The 16,853-nt window shown below is 46.6% G+C and overlaps 1 protein-coding gene across 3 annotated transcripts; it reads left to right on the top strand.

Annotated features, from left to right (window-relative positions):
• The first annotated feature begins 1,013 nt into the window (after positions 1-1,013).
• Positions 1,014-14,046, top strand: NEU3 (neuraminidase 3). Of its 3 annotated transcripts, XM_036746998.1 has the most exons (4): positions 1,026-1,270; positions 6,281-6,412; positions 6,538-6,749; positions 12,193-14,046. In XM_036746998.1, the coding sequence occupies exons 3-4, from the start codon at positions 6,543-6,545 to the stop codon at positions 13,276-13,278; spliced, it is 1,293 nt and encodes a 430-aa protein (XP_036602893.1). In that variant the 5' UTR covers positions 1,026-1,270; positions 6,281-6,412; positions 6,538-6,542; the 3' UTR covers positions 13,279-14,046. The 3 variants fall into 3 exon arrangements, with proteins under 3 accessions (XP_036602892.1, XP_036602893.1, XP_036602894.1); XM_036746997.1 differs by lacking the exon at positions 6,281-6,412 and having other exon boundaries at positions 1,014-1,270; XM_036746999.1 differs by lacking the exon at positions 1,026-1,270 and having other exon boundaries at positions 6,222-6,412.
• Positions 14,047-16,853: the final 2,807 nt, after the last annotated feature.

Below are 16,853 nucleotides of genomic sequence, written 5' to 3'. Positions count from 1 at the left end.
GGGGCAGGGTGACCTAAGAGCCCTGCCGAAGGTCATGCTTTCCCGGGATCACCTCTGCCTCTCATCTAGGGGACCTTCGCTTTGTCTTCAAGTTTCGCTCTTACTGGCGTTTCAGATTTTCCTAAACAGAAGAGTGGGAGTGAAGTGAGCTTAAGGACTGGAAAAAACCAAAGAGCTCCTTCCTAATTCATCAGCTGGTCATGGAACCCAGGGCCTTTGTTCTGGAAGTGGGGATGGGGCGGGGGCGGGGAAGCGCGGCACTTGTCAGATCACCAATCAGAAAGAGTGCTATATTGAGACTCCGGGGACCTGGGTTCTAGTCTCTGCTCTGACACTAACTCTAGGATTCTTCCCCTGTAAAATGACCTCATTTTTCAATGAAGCAGGACACACACGACCTCTAAGGTCCCTTTGAGCTCTAAGTCTATGTAAATCAATATCAAGATTTGAATAAGAATATAGAATGTCAGAGCTGGAAGGGCCATTGGACCATAGAACGTCAGAGCTAGAATACACCTTAGAACACAGCGTCAGAGCTAGAATGCACCTTAAAACACGGGAAGCCAGAGCTGGGAGGGTCCTTAGAACAGGGAATGTCAGAGCAGGAAGGGATCTCCAAACAGAGTGAGAGGGCAGCCAAAGACCGAGTTTCTATTCCAGGACCTGCCCGTTGTTGGACGGGAAAACAGACCCGAGAGGCTTAGTTAACTTGGCCAAGATCACAGTGGTGCTAAACTCCCAATCCGGAGCCTTGCTTCCGCAATGTGTGCTCTCCCTGCTGCCTCGTCTCTCCGTGTACTCTTGCTCCGGACCACGCAAGGACACTTGTTTAGACAGCCGGAGACCCGGGAGGAAGGGGGAGGTTTGTGGCAGACTGCGCAGATAAAGCGCTGCACCTTTCGCGCTCCACCTCGGCGGCGGCCCGGAGAGGTCACGAGGGACGCTGCTTCTCCGTGCGCATGCTCGCCACTCTGTATAAAGCCTCCGGCCGGGGGCCGGCGCTCAGTAATCCAGCTCGGCTGGGGCTTGCAGTCTCTCTGTTCCGGTGGTATTTCCTTGGATTTCTTCTCACCACATTGTCCCTCCCATTTCTGCTCTGCGTCTTTCCAGTCTCACTTTGAGTGTTTCAGGACTTCGTGTCTGCCGCGCTCGACCTGTTCCCCCCGCCCCTTCTCCCCAGCGGCCCCAGGCCGGGTCGCGATCCTCATCTATCCTCGTCCGAGTCCAGAGCCCGGGGCCGGCCTGGGGCCCGAGCGTCCTGGGGCTCCGGGTGAGCGGGACGTGGCTGGGTGGCCGGGGGTCGTGGGGATAGAATGGGGGGAGGGGGCTGGGGAAAACAGACGGGAGAGGAGGGTGCAAGAGAAGGATAAGGAAGTTTAGGAGGGGGAGGGGAGGTGCGAGGTCCAGAATAGCAGGTAGGGTTGTGTGGGAGAGAGTCGGGGCAGACTGCAGTCAGATGTGCCAGTGACTCTAGAACTAGAACTTAGAAAGTCAGCAGTGGATTAGACTTTAGAAGCGGGAATGTCACAGCTGGGAGAGAGACTTTAGAGCAGAGAATGTCGGAGCTGGGGAAGACGTTAGAGCGGAGAATGTCGGAACTGGGGGAGACCTTAGAACAGGTAGTGTCACAGCTGGGAGAGAGACTTTAGAATAGGCAATGTCGGAGCTGGGAAAGACCTTAGAACAGGGAATGTCGGAGCCGGGAGACACTTTAGAACAGGGCATGTCGGAGCTGGGAGAGACCTTAGAGCGGAGAATGTCGGAGCTGGGGGAGACCTTAGAACAGGGAATGTCGGAGCTGGGGGAGACCTTAGAACAGGTAGTGTCACAGCTGGGAGAGAGACTTTAGAATAGGCAATGTCGGAGCTGGGAAAGACCTTAGAACAGGGAATGTCGGAGCCGGGAGACACTTTAGAACAGGGCATGTCGGAGCTGGGAGAGACCTTAGAGCAGGGAATGTCGGAGCTGGGAGAGACCTTAAGAGCAGGCAATGTCTCAGCTTGGAGAGAGACTTTAGAACAATGTGGGAGCTGGGAGAAACCTTAGAACAGGGAATGTCAGAGCTTGGAGAGATACTTTAGAACAGGGAATGTCGGAGCTGGGAGAGACCTTAGAACAGGGAATGTCGGAGCTGGGAGAGACCTTAGAACAGGGAATGTCGGAGCTGGGGGAGACTTTAGAACAGGTAGTGTCACAGCTGGGAGAGAGACTTTAGAATAGGCAATGTCGGAGCTGGGAAAGACCTTAAAACAGGGAATGTAGGAGCTGGAAGAGCCTTTAAAATAGAGAATGTCAGGGCTGGAAAGGGCCTTAGATATCATCTAAGACTATAGTTCTTGGAGAAAGGGAGACCCAGATGACTGTGCTGGAACTTAATTTCCTTTTTGAGTCCAGCATTCTTTCTACTCCTAGGCTACAACTTCTAACCTGTGAAATGCAGTAGCTTTGAGTTTGTGCCCAAGCCACAGCTTCTTCCTCTATTCTTCCCTCTCTCTCCAGTCTCCCAAAGAAGTATCATCTCATCTTTTTAAATTTTCAGTTTTAGTTCTTAGGAGAATTGGATGGGGGAAGCAGAGAAGAGGAAACTGGGTGACGGCTGGTATGGGATCAGTGTTGCACTTGGCCGGCTACATCTGTTTGATCCAGAAGAGCTGGTTAGTGTGGACCAGTTTCTCTGTAGGAGAGCTCAGGAGCTCTGAGAACTCTTAGTATTTCAATTCTGCTTATGAAGTGCTCTGCTGAGTATTTAAAGGTATTTAGCGACCCAGCTCTCAAGGAATTTACCCTCTAATGGGGATGAAGACCCACCCAGGCACATTAGCCACAATAGAAAAGAGAGGGAGATAAGTGCAAAGGAGAATTTCAGGCAAAGTTCTATTGAAAATCTGAGGAGGAGGAAGAGATTTCCAAGAGGAGAGAGAAGTAATATTAGAGCTCATTTACTACAGGGGTGGTATAATTTGCACTACCTTTATTTGCTCTCATGAATTCAAGGTCACTTTCTTCCAATGTTCCCCATCTCTTAAATCTTTAATTGGTCTTTCCTGGTTAGTTTTAAGTTCAAAACAGCAGTTCCCTTCATTGCTTTCTCTGTGTTCTGAGCAAAGTAGTGTGTCCACTGCACTGTTTTTATGATGACATGGCTTCTAGCAAATGTCTGGGTAGTTGAAAGTGAACAAGAGAAATCTCTTCTATTGTAGGATCTCAGAGCTGAAATTAACCTTAGAGATCATGCAATCCATACAGGAATTCCCTTCATAAAGATTTAAGCCAGAAAGGAATTTTGAGGGCCCCTAGGCCAAGCCCTTCATTTTACAGCTTGAGAAGCTAAGTGGTTTAGATAAAGTCACACAGGAAATGAGTAGCAGAGGCGGGGCTTATACACACTCTTCTGACTCCCCATGCCCTACTCTTCCCATGGCACCTCCTTGCTTCTCACTTCTATCTGGAAGGCATTGAGGAGGGATTCAAGAAGACACTAAGCTAGTAATCTGGGGTGGCTGGTGGGGAGTCCATTCTGTGTTCAGGAGCAGGAAATGGTAGACTGTGATGAAGGAACAGCAGGTGTCTAGTTTGCTAGTGTGCAGTAGAATGTGTGAAGAGGAGTGGGAGGGAAATATGGCTGGAGAGGAGGTATGTTAGAACCAAATGAAGAGGGCCTTGAACACTAGGCTCAAGAGCATATTTCATTCAATAATAGAGAACCATTAAAGTTTTATAAGCAAGTGAATGATACAGGAAGGCCTGCATTAGGAAGATAAATGGATTATAGAGGAGAGAGAACAGAAGCAAGGAGGCTAGCTCCTGCTGTTGTGCCGTATAGAAATAACTCCATCATCACATTTCCTGAATAGATTATCTGAAGACTTGGAATTCTGGGAATTCATTCATTGGTTCAACAGCAATTAAATGCCTACCAGATATAAAACAATGCTAGGTGTTGTGAGAGATACAAAGTTCAGATGAGATGTTACCTCTGACTTCATCAGGCTTATAGTCTAGCAGGGGGATAAGATACATACAAAAAGATGCAGTACTGTGCTGACTATAATATAATAAGGTCCCGTTGGATGGCAAAGAATAGTTCACTATACCAGGATGTAAAAGGGTGTAAGAGAAGGCTTTCTTGGCTCCTTGTTTTTGCTGCTGTTTTCTGTGCCTGAAAGTTCTCCTCCCTCTACATTGCCTGTTGAATTCTTACCCTTCCTTTAAAGTTCAAATGCCACCTCCTTCAGGAAGCCTTCCCCTCTTCCATTTTATTGGTAAAGACCTTGTTTCCCTCAGACCTGGTATGGTATTTTGCTTGGACCTCTTTCTTCACATTTTATGCGTATATGTGTTTACCCCTCTGATACTAAAGGAGTTTATGTTTATATAGTGCTTTTGGGTTTACAAAGTATTTTATATTCAGTATTCTGTATGATTCTCTGAACCTCCTGAATTACTCAGTGCAGAGATCATTATCTCTTTTTTATGAATCAGAAAACTGAGGCCTAGAATCTTGGTCAAGTCTGGCAGAGCCTAGATTCAAACTCTTGTGTTCTGACTCCAAATCCCTGGCTTTCCTACCATGCTGTTTAGGTGCCTCTGCTAGACTATAAATTCCATGTAGGGAGGCCCCAGGTCCTTTCAAGCTGCCAATCTTATGCATCTATCTACATTTGTGGTGAGATCAGCTGTTTGCTCACAGTAGGTGCATGATAGATGTTACCAACTTGAATACAGCAGTATGAGCAATGTGAGGGATGTGGAAAAGGCACTTTCAGAAGATAGCTGACATGTATGAAATCAGGGTGGAGGGGAGTAGTATGTGAAGGGTCTGGAGGGCCTTGAATTTTACAAAGAAGAATTAGGACTTTGGTAGGTAATAAGAAGTCATGTATTTGAAAGATTTTTTTTTCCAACTGAAACACTTTTTCTCTTCTACTTTCTACTTTCTCTTTAACTCAGGAAAGTTACATGGTCTGTCTGCCATTGGTAGTTTCCTCTTGCCTTGAGATAAGTTGCAGGCAGGTCAGCCAAGAGGTTATTTCCCAACTTGGCATTTAGCCTCTTGAGCACACTGGGCTGATGGATGGGACCCTTAAGTGGCTTCCTGGAATCCCCTTCAGCTTGATGAAGAGACATCATTGCCCCTTCTCTTCCTCCTGTTCTCACCTCTCCCACTTTTGAGGAGGCAGATAAATTAAATGCTAGACATCTCTGAAAAGTTGCCATCCCTTATTCCCTGGGAAAAGAAAAAAAAATTCAAATTTGAAAGCTGAAAGAGACGTTAGAATATAGAATGCCTGAACAGGAAGTGACCTTACAGCAGAGACATTAACTGTTAAGAGTTGGAAGAGAATTTGAGTTACTATTTTTATCTATGACTTGGATGAAGACATCGTGCTTATAAAATTATCAGATGATGCAAGCCTGGGAGGTGGAGCTGGTGTGTTGGATCATAAAATCAGGATCCAAAATAGTCTTAACAGACTAGGACAATAAAATGGAATCGAGATCGGTATAAAGTCCTGCACTTGAGTTTTAAAACATCAATTGTACAAGTTTAAGGGATGGAAGAAATTTGGCTAGAGAGCAGAAAAAGAGTTGGAAGAGAGCTGGGAGTCTCAGTTAACTTCAGGTTTTAATAGGAGTCAGCTATGAGACCAGGCAGCAAAATCCTAACATGATATTATCATATTGTTAGAATAAGCATGCGGACCAAGGAAAGGGCTAGCCCCTCTGTCTTCTGTATTGGTAAGGCCATACATAGAAGGCGTTACTGGAGAAAGGGATCTGTCTAAAAATAAGTGGAAAAGATCTGTAGGATGGTGACTTCCCTATCATTCTAGGTCTTTAAACTGAGGCTGGTTGACTGCTTGCTGGGGTTGCTGCAAAGGAATTCCTAGACACCCTCTGATGTCCATTCTGATTTTGAGGGTCTGCTTCTTTGTAGAAAAATTTACTTGGTATCAGGGCAGACTTTTCAGAGTTCTCCTAGCTTGCTGATTTTTTTTTATGACATTTTCTAAAGCAGAGGAGAGACAGCAGACTGGGAACTTGAGAAAATAAGATTTCTACAATAGATTCTGCCAGTAATTCATACTGTGTGGTCTAAGGCAGCTTTCACTAGCATACAGGATGACTGCCCAGTGAATGGTATATTGAGGCCTTGAAAGATCAGCAGAATTGGTTCTTAGTGAGTTCAGATCCTCAGTGATTATATGGTAGGGTTTAAAGATCTCTGGATTTGGAGAAGGAGACCTTGGATTGAATCTGTGGCTCTTATTCCCTGTAGGACAATGGGAAAGCACTTTCCCTTTCTGTACCCCGAGGGTCTGAGAGGCCTCCTCTGTAAAATGAGGCACTTCATCTGTGGACTGGAAGAAAGTGAGAGGTGTAGTAGGACCTAATCCCTGCTGTGGAGACAGTAAGCAATAAGGTGTCCCCAAGGGCATGAACACTCACCCACACATTCATTGTCTGTCTCTGCGTCTCTTTTCCTCTCCTTCCCTGTCCCTCTCTTTCAGCTGCCTTTTCTGCCTTTTTTTCCAGGGACCATGGAAGAAAGGACATCATGCTGCTCCAGTACCACCCTGTTCCATCAGGAAGGAGTGGGGGGAATCACATATCGGATCCCAGCACTGCTCTATATCCCACCAGCCCGGGTATTGCTGGCCTTTGCAGAGAAGCGTTCCACAGCAGATGATACAGATGCACTTTATCTGGTGCTTCGACGAGGGCAGAGGGTGGGCCATTCTGTGGAGGTAACTGATCCTTCCACTTTGGCAAGGCTTTTGGGAAATTTTTCTCTAAAAGTCTCCTAATAGAGAATGTTTGGAGGGACTTTAGAACATAGAATATTGGAGTTGGGAGGGAAGGGTCCTTTAGAGGTTGTTTATTCAGCCCTTCATTATTCCCAGAAGAGAACTGTAAGCCTCCTCGAAAGGAGAAGTGGTTCTGAGCCCTCCCCTGAGAATTCTGGGGTCACATAGAGGAAGGAGAAATTCTAGTCCTCATCTCTCTCCTCACAGTCCTGTAAAAGAAACAACCACATATGAGAGATTTTGGAGAAGAGATTTGTGTTTTAAGTGGGAACTAAGGTCCCTTTTAGTTCTAAGAGTCTAAGAACCTGTGAATCCTTGTGGGAGGAACTCGTCAAGAGGCTAGAGTGCTCACAGTGGGCCTTTTCCCAGGGGCAGGGCAGAGCCCAATGATGATTCAGACACATCCAGACCAATATTCCCTTGACAGATGAAGAAACTAAGGGCCAGAAGACAATTCCAAACCAGTCAACTTGTCAGAGGTTACACATTAGCTAAGAAACCTGAAGTTTGAACCCAGGCCCTCTCCACTGTCCTCACTGAATAAGTGAATGGGTCTGTGTGCACAGATGTGTTGTGACGCAGGTGATATTGGATATGACAGCAGGAAAACCAGAATTTTTAAGGGTCTTTGTCCTTACCTCCCACTTAAAAAATACCAAACAAACAAATCCCAGCATTTTTCCCCCTGCAGATTAAAAATGTCTGAATTTGCATCTCTGTCCTTTCACAGAATCACATGTTAGGTCTGGAAGGGATCTTGGAGATTGACTGATCTAACTGCTCATTTTGTAGCCTAGGAAGCAGAGGCTCTTCTGGGAAGTGAATCATCCCGGGTCACGGCTTAAAATATGTCGTGATAACACCGGTAATGATAATCACATTTAAATGACACTTGGTCGGTGCTGAGATTATCCTCACTTTACACATGAGAAAACCAGGACAGACAGGTTAAAGGATTTGCCTAGAGTCACATGGCCAGTAAATGTGAGGCTGAATTTGAACTCGGTTGTACATAAATACTGTTATTGTCATCTTCAGTAGTGCTACGCACCACCACCACCATTTACATAGGCAAGTACATTCTCCTCTTTAATTAGAATATACCTCTAGTGCCGGAAGGAAGCCGTGAGATCTGGTAGAAGTTCCAAACTTGAAGTCTCCGGAGCTATGTTTGAAGGCCGGCTTTGACGCTTTTAGGCTGTGTGGCCTTAGATGGTTAATTTCCCCTCTTTTAGCCTCAGCTTCCCCAACTGTAAAATGAGTAGTTAGACCAGACAAGCAGGTGGAGCACTGAGCTAGAGTCAGGAAGACCTGACTCAGCCTCAGGCATTTACTTGCTGGGTGACCCTGGGCAAGTCACTTGATCTCTGCTTGCTTCGGGTTTCCTCAACTGTAAGGTGAGGATAATAATAGCACCTACCTCGAAGGGTTTTTGTGAGGATCAAATGAGATGATATTTGTGAAGCACTTAGTACAGTGCCTGGCACACAGCAGGTGCTTAATAAATGCTTGTTCCCTTCCCTTCCTCCTCAGGCCTGCCTGATCCCCAGCCCAGATCTGGAGCTGGAAGAGACCTCAGAGGCCATCTAGTTCAACTCCCTCATTTTACAGATCAGGACATTGCAACCCACGGAGATTAAGTTGTTTGCTCAAGATCATGTAGATAGTAAGCATGGGGGGGTGGGGTGGGGTGGGGTGGGCTTCTAACCTGCATCCTCTGAATCGAGAATGGGGGTTCTTTCCACTCCTATCAGCAAACATTACTGAGAGCCTTTTGGGTGCCAAGCAGTATGCTAGGTGCTGGGAATGTAAATATCTAAGTGAAATAGGCCCTGCCCTCAAGGAACTTCCATTCTATGAGGAGAGATAATGTGTATACATGTAAGCATAAACACGTGTGTGTATGAGATAAAATGTATATAAGGAATCATGAGATGGCCAGTTTGGCTGGACAGAAGGGTTTGTGATGTGAGTATTGTGCGAGAACACTGGAGAAAGGAGGCTGAGGGCAGCTCATGAAGGGCTTTAAATGCCGAACAGGAGTTTATTTTAATCATAAAGGTAATACGGTATCCCTAGAGCTCTATGCACATTCCTTCCCATCTCCTCCAACACCTTGCCCCCTGTCATCCCCCTTCTCTCACTTTTTTCCAGTCTCTCCCTGTCTACTGGCTCATGCCCTACTGCCTGCAAACATACCCACGTCTCTGCCATGCTCAAAAAACCCTCACTTGACCTTTCCATCCCTGCTAATTATCGTCTTCTATCTCTTCTCCCTTTTTTTGGCCAAACTTGTAAATGCATCTTTGTTTTTCCTCTTCTCACTCCTAAACCCTTTACAAGCCGACTGGCAGTCTCATTATTCCACTGAAACTGCTCTCTTCGAAGTTACCAGTGATCTCTTAACTGCCAAATCCAATAGCCTTTTCTCAGTCTTCGTTCTCTGCAGCCTGGACACTGTTGACCACCCTCTCCTCCTTGAAGCTCTCTTCTCTCTAGGGTTTTGGGATACCGGTCTCTCTCTTGGTTCTCTTCCTACCTATCTGGCCTCTCTTTCTCTGTCTTCTTTGCTGGTTCTCATCCTGCCCCTAGGGGATCTATTGTTATGCCGACAGCGAGCAAGACACGCCACAGAGTATAAGTTTTAAATGGAGACGTTTATTAGCCGGTGTCCGTTAGGGGCAATTAAATCTGCCCAAATCAAACGGCCCCCCATAGAAGTGAAAGTGTAGTTTATATAGAGACTACAGGGTACAGTGGTTAATTATCTCTTGAAATGTCATTTTGCAGACTTGGCACGCCTGTGCCTTTTATGACCATGATAAAAGGAACCTCTTTAATAGATTGTAGATACAACATATCAGATAGCTGACAAAGTGTCAACTGAAATTACAACCCAGGATCCCTGTGTCCATCTTGCCATAACTCCCACAACAAGGAAGGCTCAAGATAAGGCAGAAGTCATAAAATTCAAGATAATGTCTAGGGCCGAGGCTTTCATCCTTAATGGCCATGGACAGACCAAGGGACACTCCAGCTCAGTCTGTTGACATAAGATAGAGACATCTCTGAGCCCACTCAGTTAGACAAAGGAAGATCGTTAGGCATTAGGCTTTTCCTGGTAATTAGCTTACATTCCTTGGAAAAGTCTTGGGGGCCCAGGACACTCGCCAAGTGGCAGGAACTCAGTCTGTTTTTTTCTTATGCAAACTGGGGTTTGTAGTTAGGGTCTGGGGGCAGGGTTTTTCTAGCAATACCTGGCGGTTCAGGTATCACACCATCCTGGGCCTTTTCATCTCCCTGTATAATTCACTTGGTGTTCTCATTAGCAACTATTGACTTAATTACCATCATTATCCTGATGTTTCTCAAATCTACCTTTCCTGCCCCAAACTCTCTGCTTCCCTCCAATTTTGCATCTCCAACTGGATGTCCTGTAGACGTTTTCAACTCGACATGTCCAAAATGGAATTTATTTTCTTTCCCTCTAAACCCTGCCCCCCCTCTCTATTACTATAGAGGGCAACACCATCCCTCAACACTAGTCCCTCAGGCTAACAACCTAGGAGTCATCCTGGATTCCTCACTATCTCTCACTTCCCACATACGATCTATTGCCAAGGTCTGTCCATGTGACCTTTGCCACATCTCTTGAATACGCCCCCTTCTCTCCTCTGACACTGCTACCACTCTGATGCAAACCCTTATCATCTGGATTATTGCAATGGCCTGCTGGTGAGTCTGCCTGCCTCAAGCCTCCTCCCACTCCAATTCATTCTCCATTCAGCTGCCAATGTGACTTTCTTGAAGTGCAAGTCTGACCATGTCACCCTCTACCCAGAAAATTCCAATAGCTTCCTGTTGTCTCAGGAGAAAATACAAAGTACTCTGCTTGGTATTCAAAGCCCTTCATAACCTAGACCCTTCCTACCTTTCCAGTCTTCTTGCACCTTACTCCCAAAAACATTTTCTTCATCCAGTGCACTGGCCTCCTGACTGTCTCATAAACAAAACACTCTGTCCCTCTGCTCCAGGCATTCTCTCTGGCTGTCCTTCAAATCTGAAACCCTCCCTCCTCTGCTCTGACTGCTGACCTCCTTGGCTTCCTTTAAGTCCCAACCAAAATCCCACCTTCTACAAGGAAGCCTTCCCTAACTTAATTCCAGTGCCTTCCCTCTGTTAACTATTTCCTATTTATCCTGTATATAGCTTGTTCTGTATATATTTGCATGTTGTCTCTCCCATTAGATTGTCAGCTCCTTGAGGGCAGGTGCTGTCTTTTGCCTCTCTTTGTATCCCAAGCACTTAGCTTAGAGTACAGTGCTTGGCACATTGTAGATGCTTAAAAGATGTTTCTTGATTGACAGACTTTCCAGCCAGTGACACTGGCCTCATTTTCCCCTCCCTGCCTTTCCTGACTGTACATCTTCACTGGTTGTCTACCTTTCCTGGAATTCTCTCCGTCCTCATCTCTACCTCCTGGCTTCCCTGAGGTCTCAGCTAAAAGGCCTACCTTCTACCAGAAACCTCTTCTAGTCCCCCTAAATGTTAGTGCTTTCCTTCTAAGTATCCCCACCCCCACCCACCGCAATGTCTAGTCTGTCTGTTTCTTGTTTGTATGTGGTTGTTTGCCTGATTGTCTTCCCCATTAAACCATGACCTCCATGAGAGCAGACGCTAGATTTGTTTGTTTTGTTTTCCTTTCTTGGATCCTCAGTGCCTCACATGTAGTAAGAGCCTAATAAATGCTTGCGGATTTGATTTGCTTTCCTGTTTCTTGGCTGTGGAACCTTGGGAAATTCACCAGCCTCTTTGAGCTTTAGCTTCCTTATCTGTAAAATGGATATAATAGTGAGTTACCTTTATTTTCAGGGCAGTATGATGCAGTGGGAAGAGCCCTGGATTTGGGAATAGGAAACCAGCTCTGATCTTTACCAAGAGCCTGATTCTGGGGGTCTCCACCCCTCCTTACTCTTAAAGTGAGGATAATAATCCTTGCACTGTTCACTTCGGGGGAGTCCTTGTGGGGCTGGTGCTTTATCGCCTTTACAGCACTGTAGAAATGTGAGTTAACCATTATTAATTAGCATTATTAATATTAATAATTGCAGTATTATACTATTTTACCATACAGGGTTGTTGTAAGGATGAAATGGGATAATATACCTTGTGAGAGTCTCCTATAAATATAAGCTTTTATTATAGCTTTTTGTTTTTTGTCGTTTTTTTTTTTCTAGATGGAAGAGGCTTGGCTTTTTTTAAGTCTATTTTCAATTAAACAACACACTTACTGTTTCAGCAAACATTTCTTGAACTCTTGCTGTGTATAAGTCACATCTCTTAGCCCTCTCCCATGCTCTCTCTTTTTCTGCCTTGTTCTTAGTGGGGGCCTCAAGTGTCCCTGATGGAAGCCACGTTGCCTGGATTCCGCACCATGAACCCCTGTCCCGTATGGGAGCGGAAGAATGGACGGATCTTTCTGTTCTTCATTTGTGTTCGCGACCATGTCACGGAGCAGCAGCAGATTTGTTCAGGGAAGAATGCCGCTCGACTGTGTTTTGTCTCGAGCGCAGACCATGGACATTCTTGGAGCCAGATCAAGGACTTGACTGACGAGGTCATTGGTGAGGAGGTAGAGCACTGGGCTACGTTTGCTGTGGGACCTGGCCATGGGGTCCAGCTACAATCTGAGAGGCTGGTCATCCCTGCCTATGCTTATCGTTTGTCCCGCTGGTCCTGCCTGGGGTCCCCTTTCTGGTTTAGAGCCAGACCCCATTCTCTGATGTTTTACAGCGATGACTTGGGTGCTACCTGGAAACACGGGCAGCTCATCCAGTCTGGGCTGACCATAGAATGTGAGGTTGCAGAAGTGATGAATTCGAATGGCTGCCCTGTGTTATACTGCAGTGCCCGGACCCCTGGGAGGTGTCGGGCTGAAGCGCTCAGCATAGATCTGGGGGAGCACTTTGAGAAACCTTCCCTGGTCCGGGAGCTGCATGAGCCCCGCCATGGTTGCCAGGGAAGTGTTGTGAGCTTCAGGCCCAGTAAAGGCCTTCAGGAAGATGAAGCCCCAGATGGCGGCAGTGGACTCTCTAGCCAGCCAGCATCTCTGGTCAGCAGCACCCCTGGACCAGAGCAGGACAGCGACAAACCTCAAAGTTCATGGCTTGTTTATTCACACCCAACAAGCAAGAGGCATAGGATCAACCTCGGCATCTATCTGAACCAGGCCCCTCTGGAAGCTACTCGCTGGTCCCAGCCCTGGATTCTCCACAGGGGGCCCAGTGGTTACTCCGACCTGGCTGCCCTCGAAGAGGGCTTGTTTGGGTGCTTGTTTGAGTGTGGGGAGAAGCATGAGTGTGAACAGATCGCCTTCCATATGTTCACAGACCGAGAACTTCTAAGTCACATTCAGGACAACTGCTCTGGCTCCGGCTCAGAGAGGGCAAGCCCCTCAAATTTAGACTAGCTTTGGCCACCACTCCCTGGGTAAGAGAAGTGGAAACCACAGCGACCTCTCTCTCATGCAGGGCAATGGGGGTGTGGAATAATGATAGCTAGCATTTTTATGTCATTAATGTCTACAAAGCATTTTATCAACATCATCTCATTTGACCCAATAGCTGCTGCTGATATGATGCCTATTTTACAGGTGAGGAAAGTGGGGCAGACAGCGGGTTAAATGAATTGCCTATGGTCATTGAGGTCCAATTGGAACTCGGATCTTCCTGATTCCAGGAGCAGAGCTCTGTCTAGCTGCCTCTAGGGAGAGTTAAAAGTTAAGTTACTCCATGCCTCTTTTCTGATTCTCACTTGGCCTGGCTGCTTCACACATTTTGCTCTTTATCCTCCTCCATCCCTTCTCCAGGGAGCAAAAGGGACTGTCTGACATTTTGCCAAGATCTGATGCTGTGGAAAGAATGTTGGATAAGGGGTCAGGACTCTCATCTCTGGCCCTCACTCTGATCCTGATTCCTGTGCAGACTTTCATACATCTCAAAGACTCAGTGTCCCAGAGGTTCTTAAGATGCATAGACAGGAACAAACACTGATAGTCTGGGAAGGAAAGAAATGAGCAAGCCGAACTCTAAAATTCTGTGATTCTTCCCCTCATCACTGTTGGGAGATGCAAGGGGCTTGGACAGTCCAAGCCCAGCTGTGATCTGCTTAATCAATATTTAGAGACATAAGGACCTGAGTCGAGTCTGCAAGTATTTATTAAACTCCTCCTTTTTGCTATGTACTGTGTCAAGAGTAATGGGTACAAAGAAAGACAAAAATAGTCCCTGCCCTCAAATATAGTCTGATGGGTAGAAAACATTTGAACAACTGTGTATGAACAAGCTGTACACAGAATTGGAGATAATCACAGAGGAAGGGGGACTGGGAGAGACTTCTTGCAAGAAGGTGGGACTTCAACTGAGACTTGGTGATGGAGGTGAGCATAGAGAGGATTCCAGTTATGGGAAACAATCAGGGACATGGAGACAGAGTCAGGGATGGCACGTCGTGTGTCAAGAACAGCGAGGAGGCAGGTATCTCTGGACTGTAGAGTACGTGCAGGGAGAGCAAGGTATAGGGCGACTGGGAAGATAGAAGAAGCTTTGGAACCACTTTAGGAAGGTCACCCTCATGGCTGATTGGAGGATGGACTGGAGTGGAGAGAGACTTGAGATGAACCTTTTGCAGTAGGATGTGTGTGAGGTGATGAGAGCCTGGACCTGGGTGGTGGCAGTGTCAGGACAGAGGGGACAGGACTTGCCAAGAAATTGGATACAGGAGGTGAGGGATGGGCAGGAGTCAAAGAGGGCTCCTCAGGCTGGAATCTTGCCTCAGGCACTTATAGCTGAGTGGCCCTGGGCAAGTCCCTGACTTCCCTCACCTATAAAATAAGGAACCCAATATCATCCCTTATGTGATTGTTGGAAAGGAAACCCAAGGAGCACCCCCTATATATGACTCCCATATATTCCCAGTGTAATGAGTAGCTACAGCCAGTCTCGCTGTACCAGTTGAGTCCTGCTAGCCCTTTGTGTTCCAGGCAGGCTAGGCAGACAAGCCTCTTTCGTATTGTTGCTGTGCTCTGGGCTGCTTTCTAACCCTGTTGTATTGTCCGTGGTTTTGTCCTTAACTGACAAATAAGTGATGTGATTTGTCTGTTCCTTATACTTGCCACCGCTGAGTCACCTTCCTCTGGCTACAGCTAGAATCCCAGCTTGGATTTGCTAGTTTCTTGGGACTTCTCACTTGGGTTTCACACTCACACAACCATGTAAGCCAATCCTTAGATATAATAAAATTTGGCTACAGATGCCCCACCCATGCCCTGGTCTACTGCGGCAACCTGACCAGACCATCCATGCCCCAGCCTTAGCAGTAGGTCTTAAGAGGGATGTGGAGCAGGCCTTAATTTAGAGCTGTAGTGCAGCCTTCAAAAACCAGGCCTTGCCCCAAAATATCTGCCTCCTTCCCATCTTGTCCCTGGCTTAAAATCTCACCATGAGAGACCAGTCTCCAAACATTTGTAAATGTTTATCATGTGCCAACCACTGTTCTCAGAATGCACAGATAAACATAGTAGTTCTGGTCTTTGAGAAGCATACATTCTTCTGCACCTGAAGGTGTTCCTCTTCGAGGGGCCTTGTTACAATACAGGTGACCCTCAGAGAGGTCAGAGGTGGACCTGGTTTTTTTTTTGTGGTCAGAAATAGCTGATGATGTCTGCACCTACTCTGCACCTTAGCCTTGGGCTCTGAGAGGTTACAGGATTTCACTGAGAATGCATGTTAGAGCTGACCTTCCTGACCAAGACTAGCTTTCTAGCCACCAGGCTGCACTGCCCAAAGATGTCTGCCTGACTGCCACCCTGGGCCCTCATCATCTATGCCCAAATCTGTCCCTCCTCACCCCTCCCAGGTCTGCTTCTGTCTTCACATCCTCCCTTCACCATCCCTGTTACTTACTTTGGAAACCTAAGGCTTGCGTGTGATTCTTAACCTGTCCCCAAACTCATAAATTTAATTAACTTCTAAGTCTTCTTCATCTTCTGTGATCTTTTTCATTTCCATCTTCTCTCCTTCACTGCCCCCAGCAGAATCAGTCCCTCCATACCCTTCACTTTGACCATTATAAATAGCTTCCTAATTACTGTTTGGTGTAGTGCAAAGGGTATTGAGTTTTTGAATCAAAGGACCCACTTTGAACCTCTGGTCTGCTTCCCGATGCCTGTGTGACCTTGGGTAAGTCATTTCCTCTCTTGAGGACTCAGTTTTTTCTCTTGTAAAATGAAGAGGTTAGAATATAAGACCTCTAAGTTCCCTCCCAACTCCAATCATTGATCTTTTGAACTGCTTTCCCTGCCTCCAATGTCTGTTCCTCTCCAGTCAATTCTGCACATGCTGCCTAGGGCATCCCCCAAACCCTCCAAGGTGTGCTGGGTGTAGCCCGTGTTGTGACAGTTGCCTCTGCTCAGCATCTTCTCTCTTTCCGGAGACAGAACTAAGACTTTTGGGATAGCCCTTTAAATCAAGAAGGCTCAACTTGAACCTAATTGAGAGGCAGCCCAGTGGTAGAGCACTGGGCCTGGAGTCAGAAAGACCTGAATTAAAATCCAGACTCAGATACAGGCAGTATGACCCTGGGCAAGTGCCTTAACTTCTGTTTGACTCAGAAAGGGCAACCTCTGTGAAATGGGGTTTATAACAGCACCTACTTTGCATGGGTTGTTGTGAGGACCAAATGAGACGATATTTGTAAAGTGCTTGGCACAGTGCCTGACACATAGTAGGTACTTAATGAGTGTTAATTGGTTGATGCCCCAGCAGTTTCCCACATTAACTAGGAAGAAGGGCAGAATTGAAGAGGCTGGGCGTGCCTTGCTGACTGCTCTTCCTTGTGCTGCCATAGACTGAAGAATGTGATGCCTGAGCCCAGTGATCTCTCTGGTCTTTCCTCTGTTGCCCCTGACCCACGGTGCTCCTGTCCCTGGAAGCCTTCCCTTAGACCCTCTTTTGTCTGAGCTAAAATGTGTTGTAATAAAGACTT

The sequence above is a fragment of the Trichosurus vulpecula genome, chromosome 2, assembly GCF_011100635.1.
Source record: "Trichosurus vulpecula isolate mTriVul1 chromosome 2, mTriVul1.pri, whole genome shotgun sequence".
Lineage (NCBI taxonomy): Eukaryota > Metazoa > Chordata > Mammalia > Diprotodontia > Phalangeridae > Trichosurus > Trichosurus vulpecula.
The sequence above is the reverse complement of the archived record's forward strand: the minus strand, read 5'-3'. Positions and strand labels throughout refer to the sequence as shown.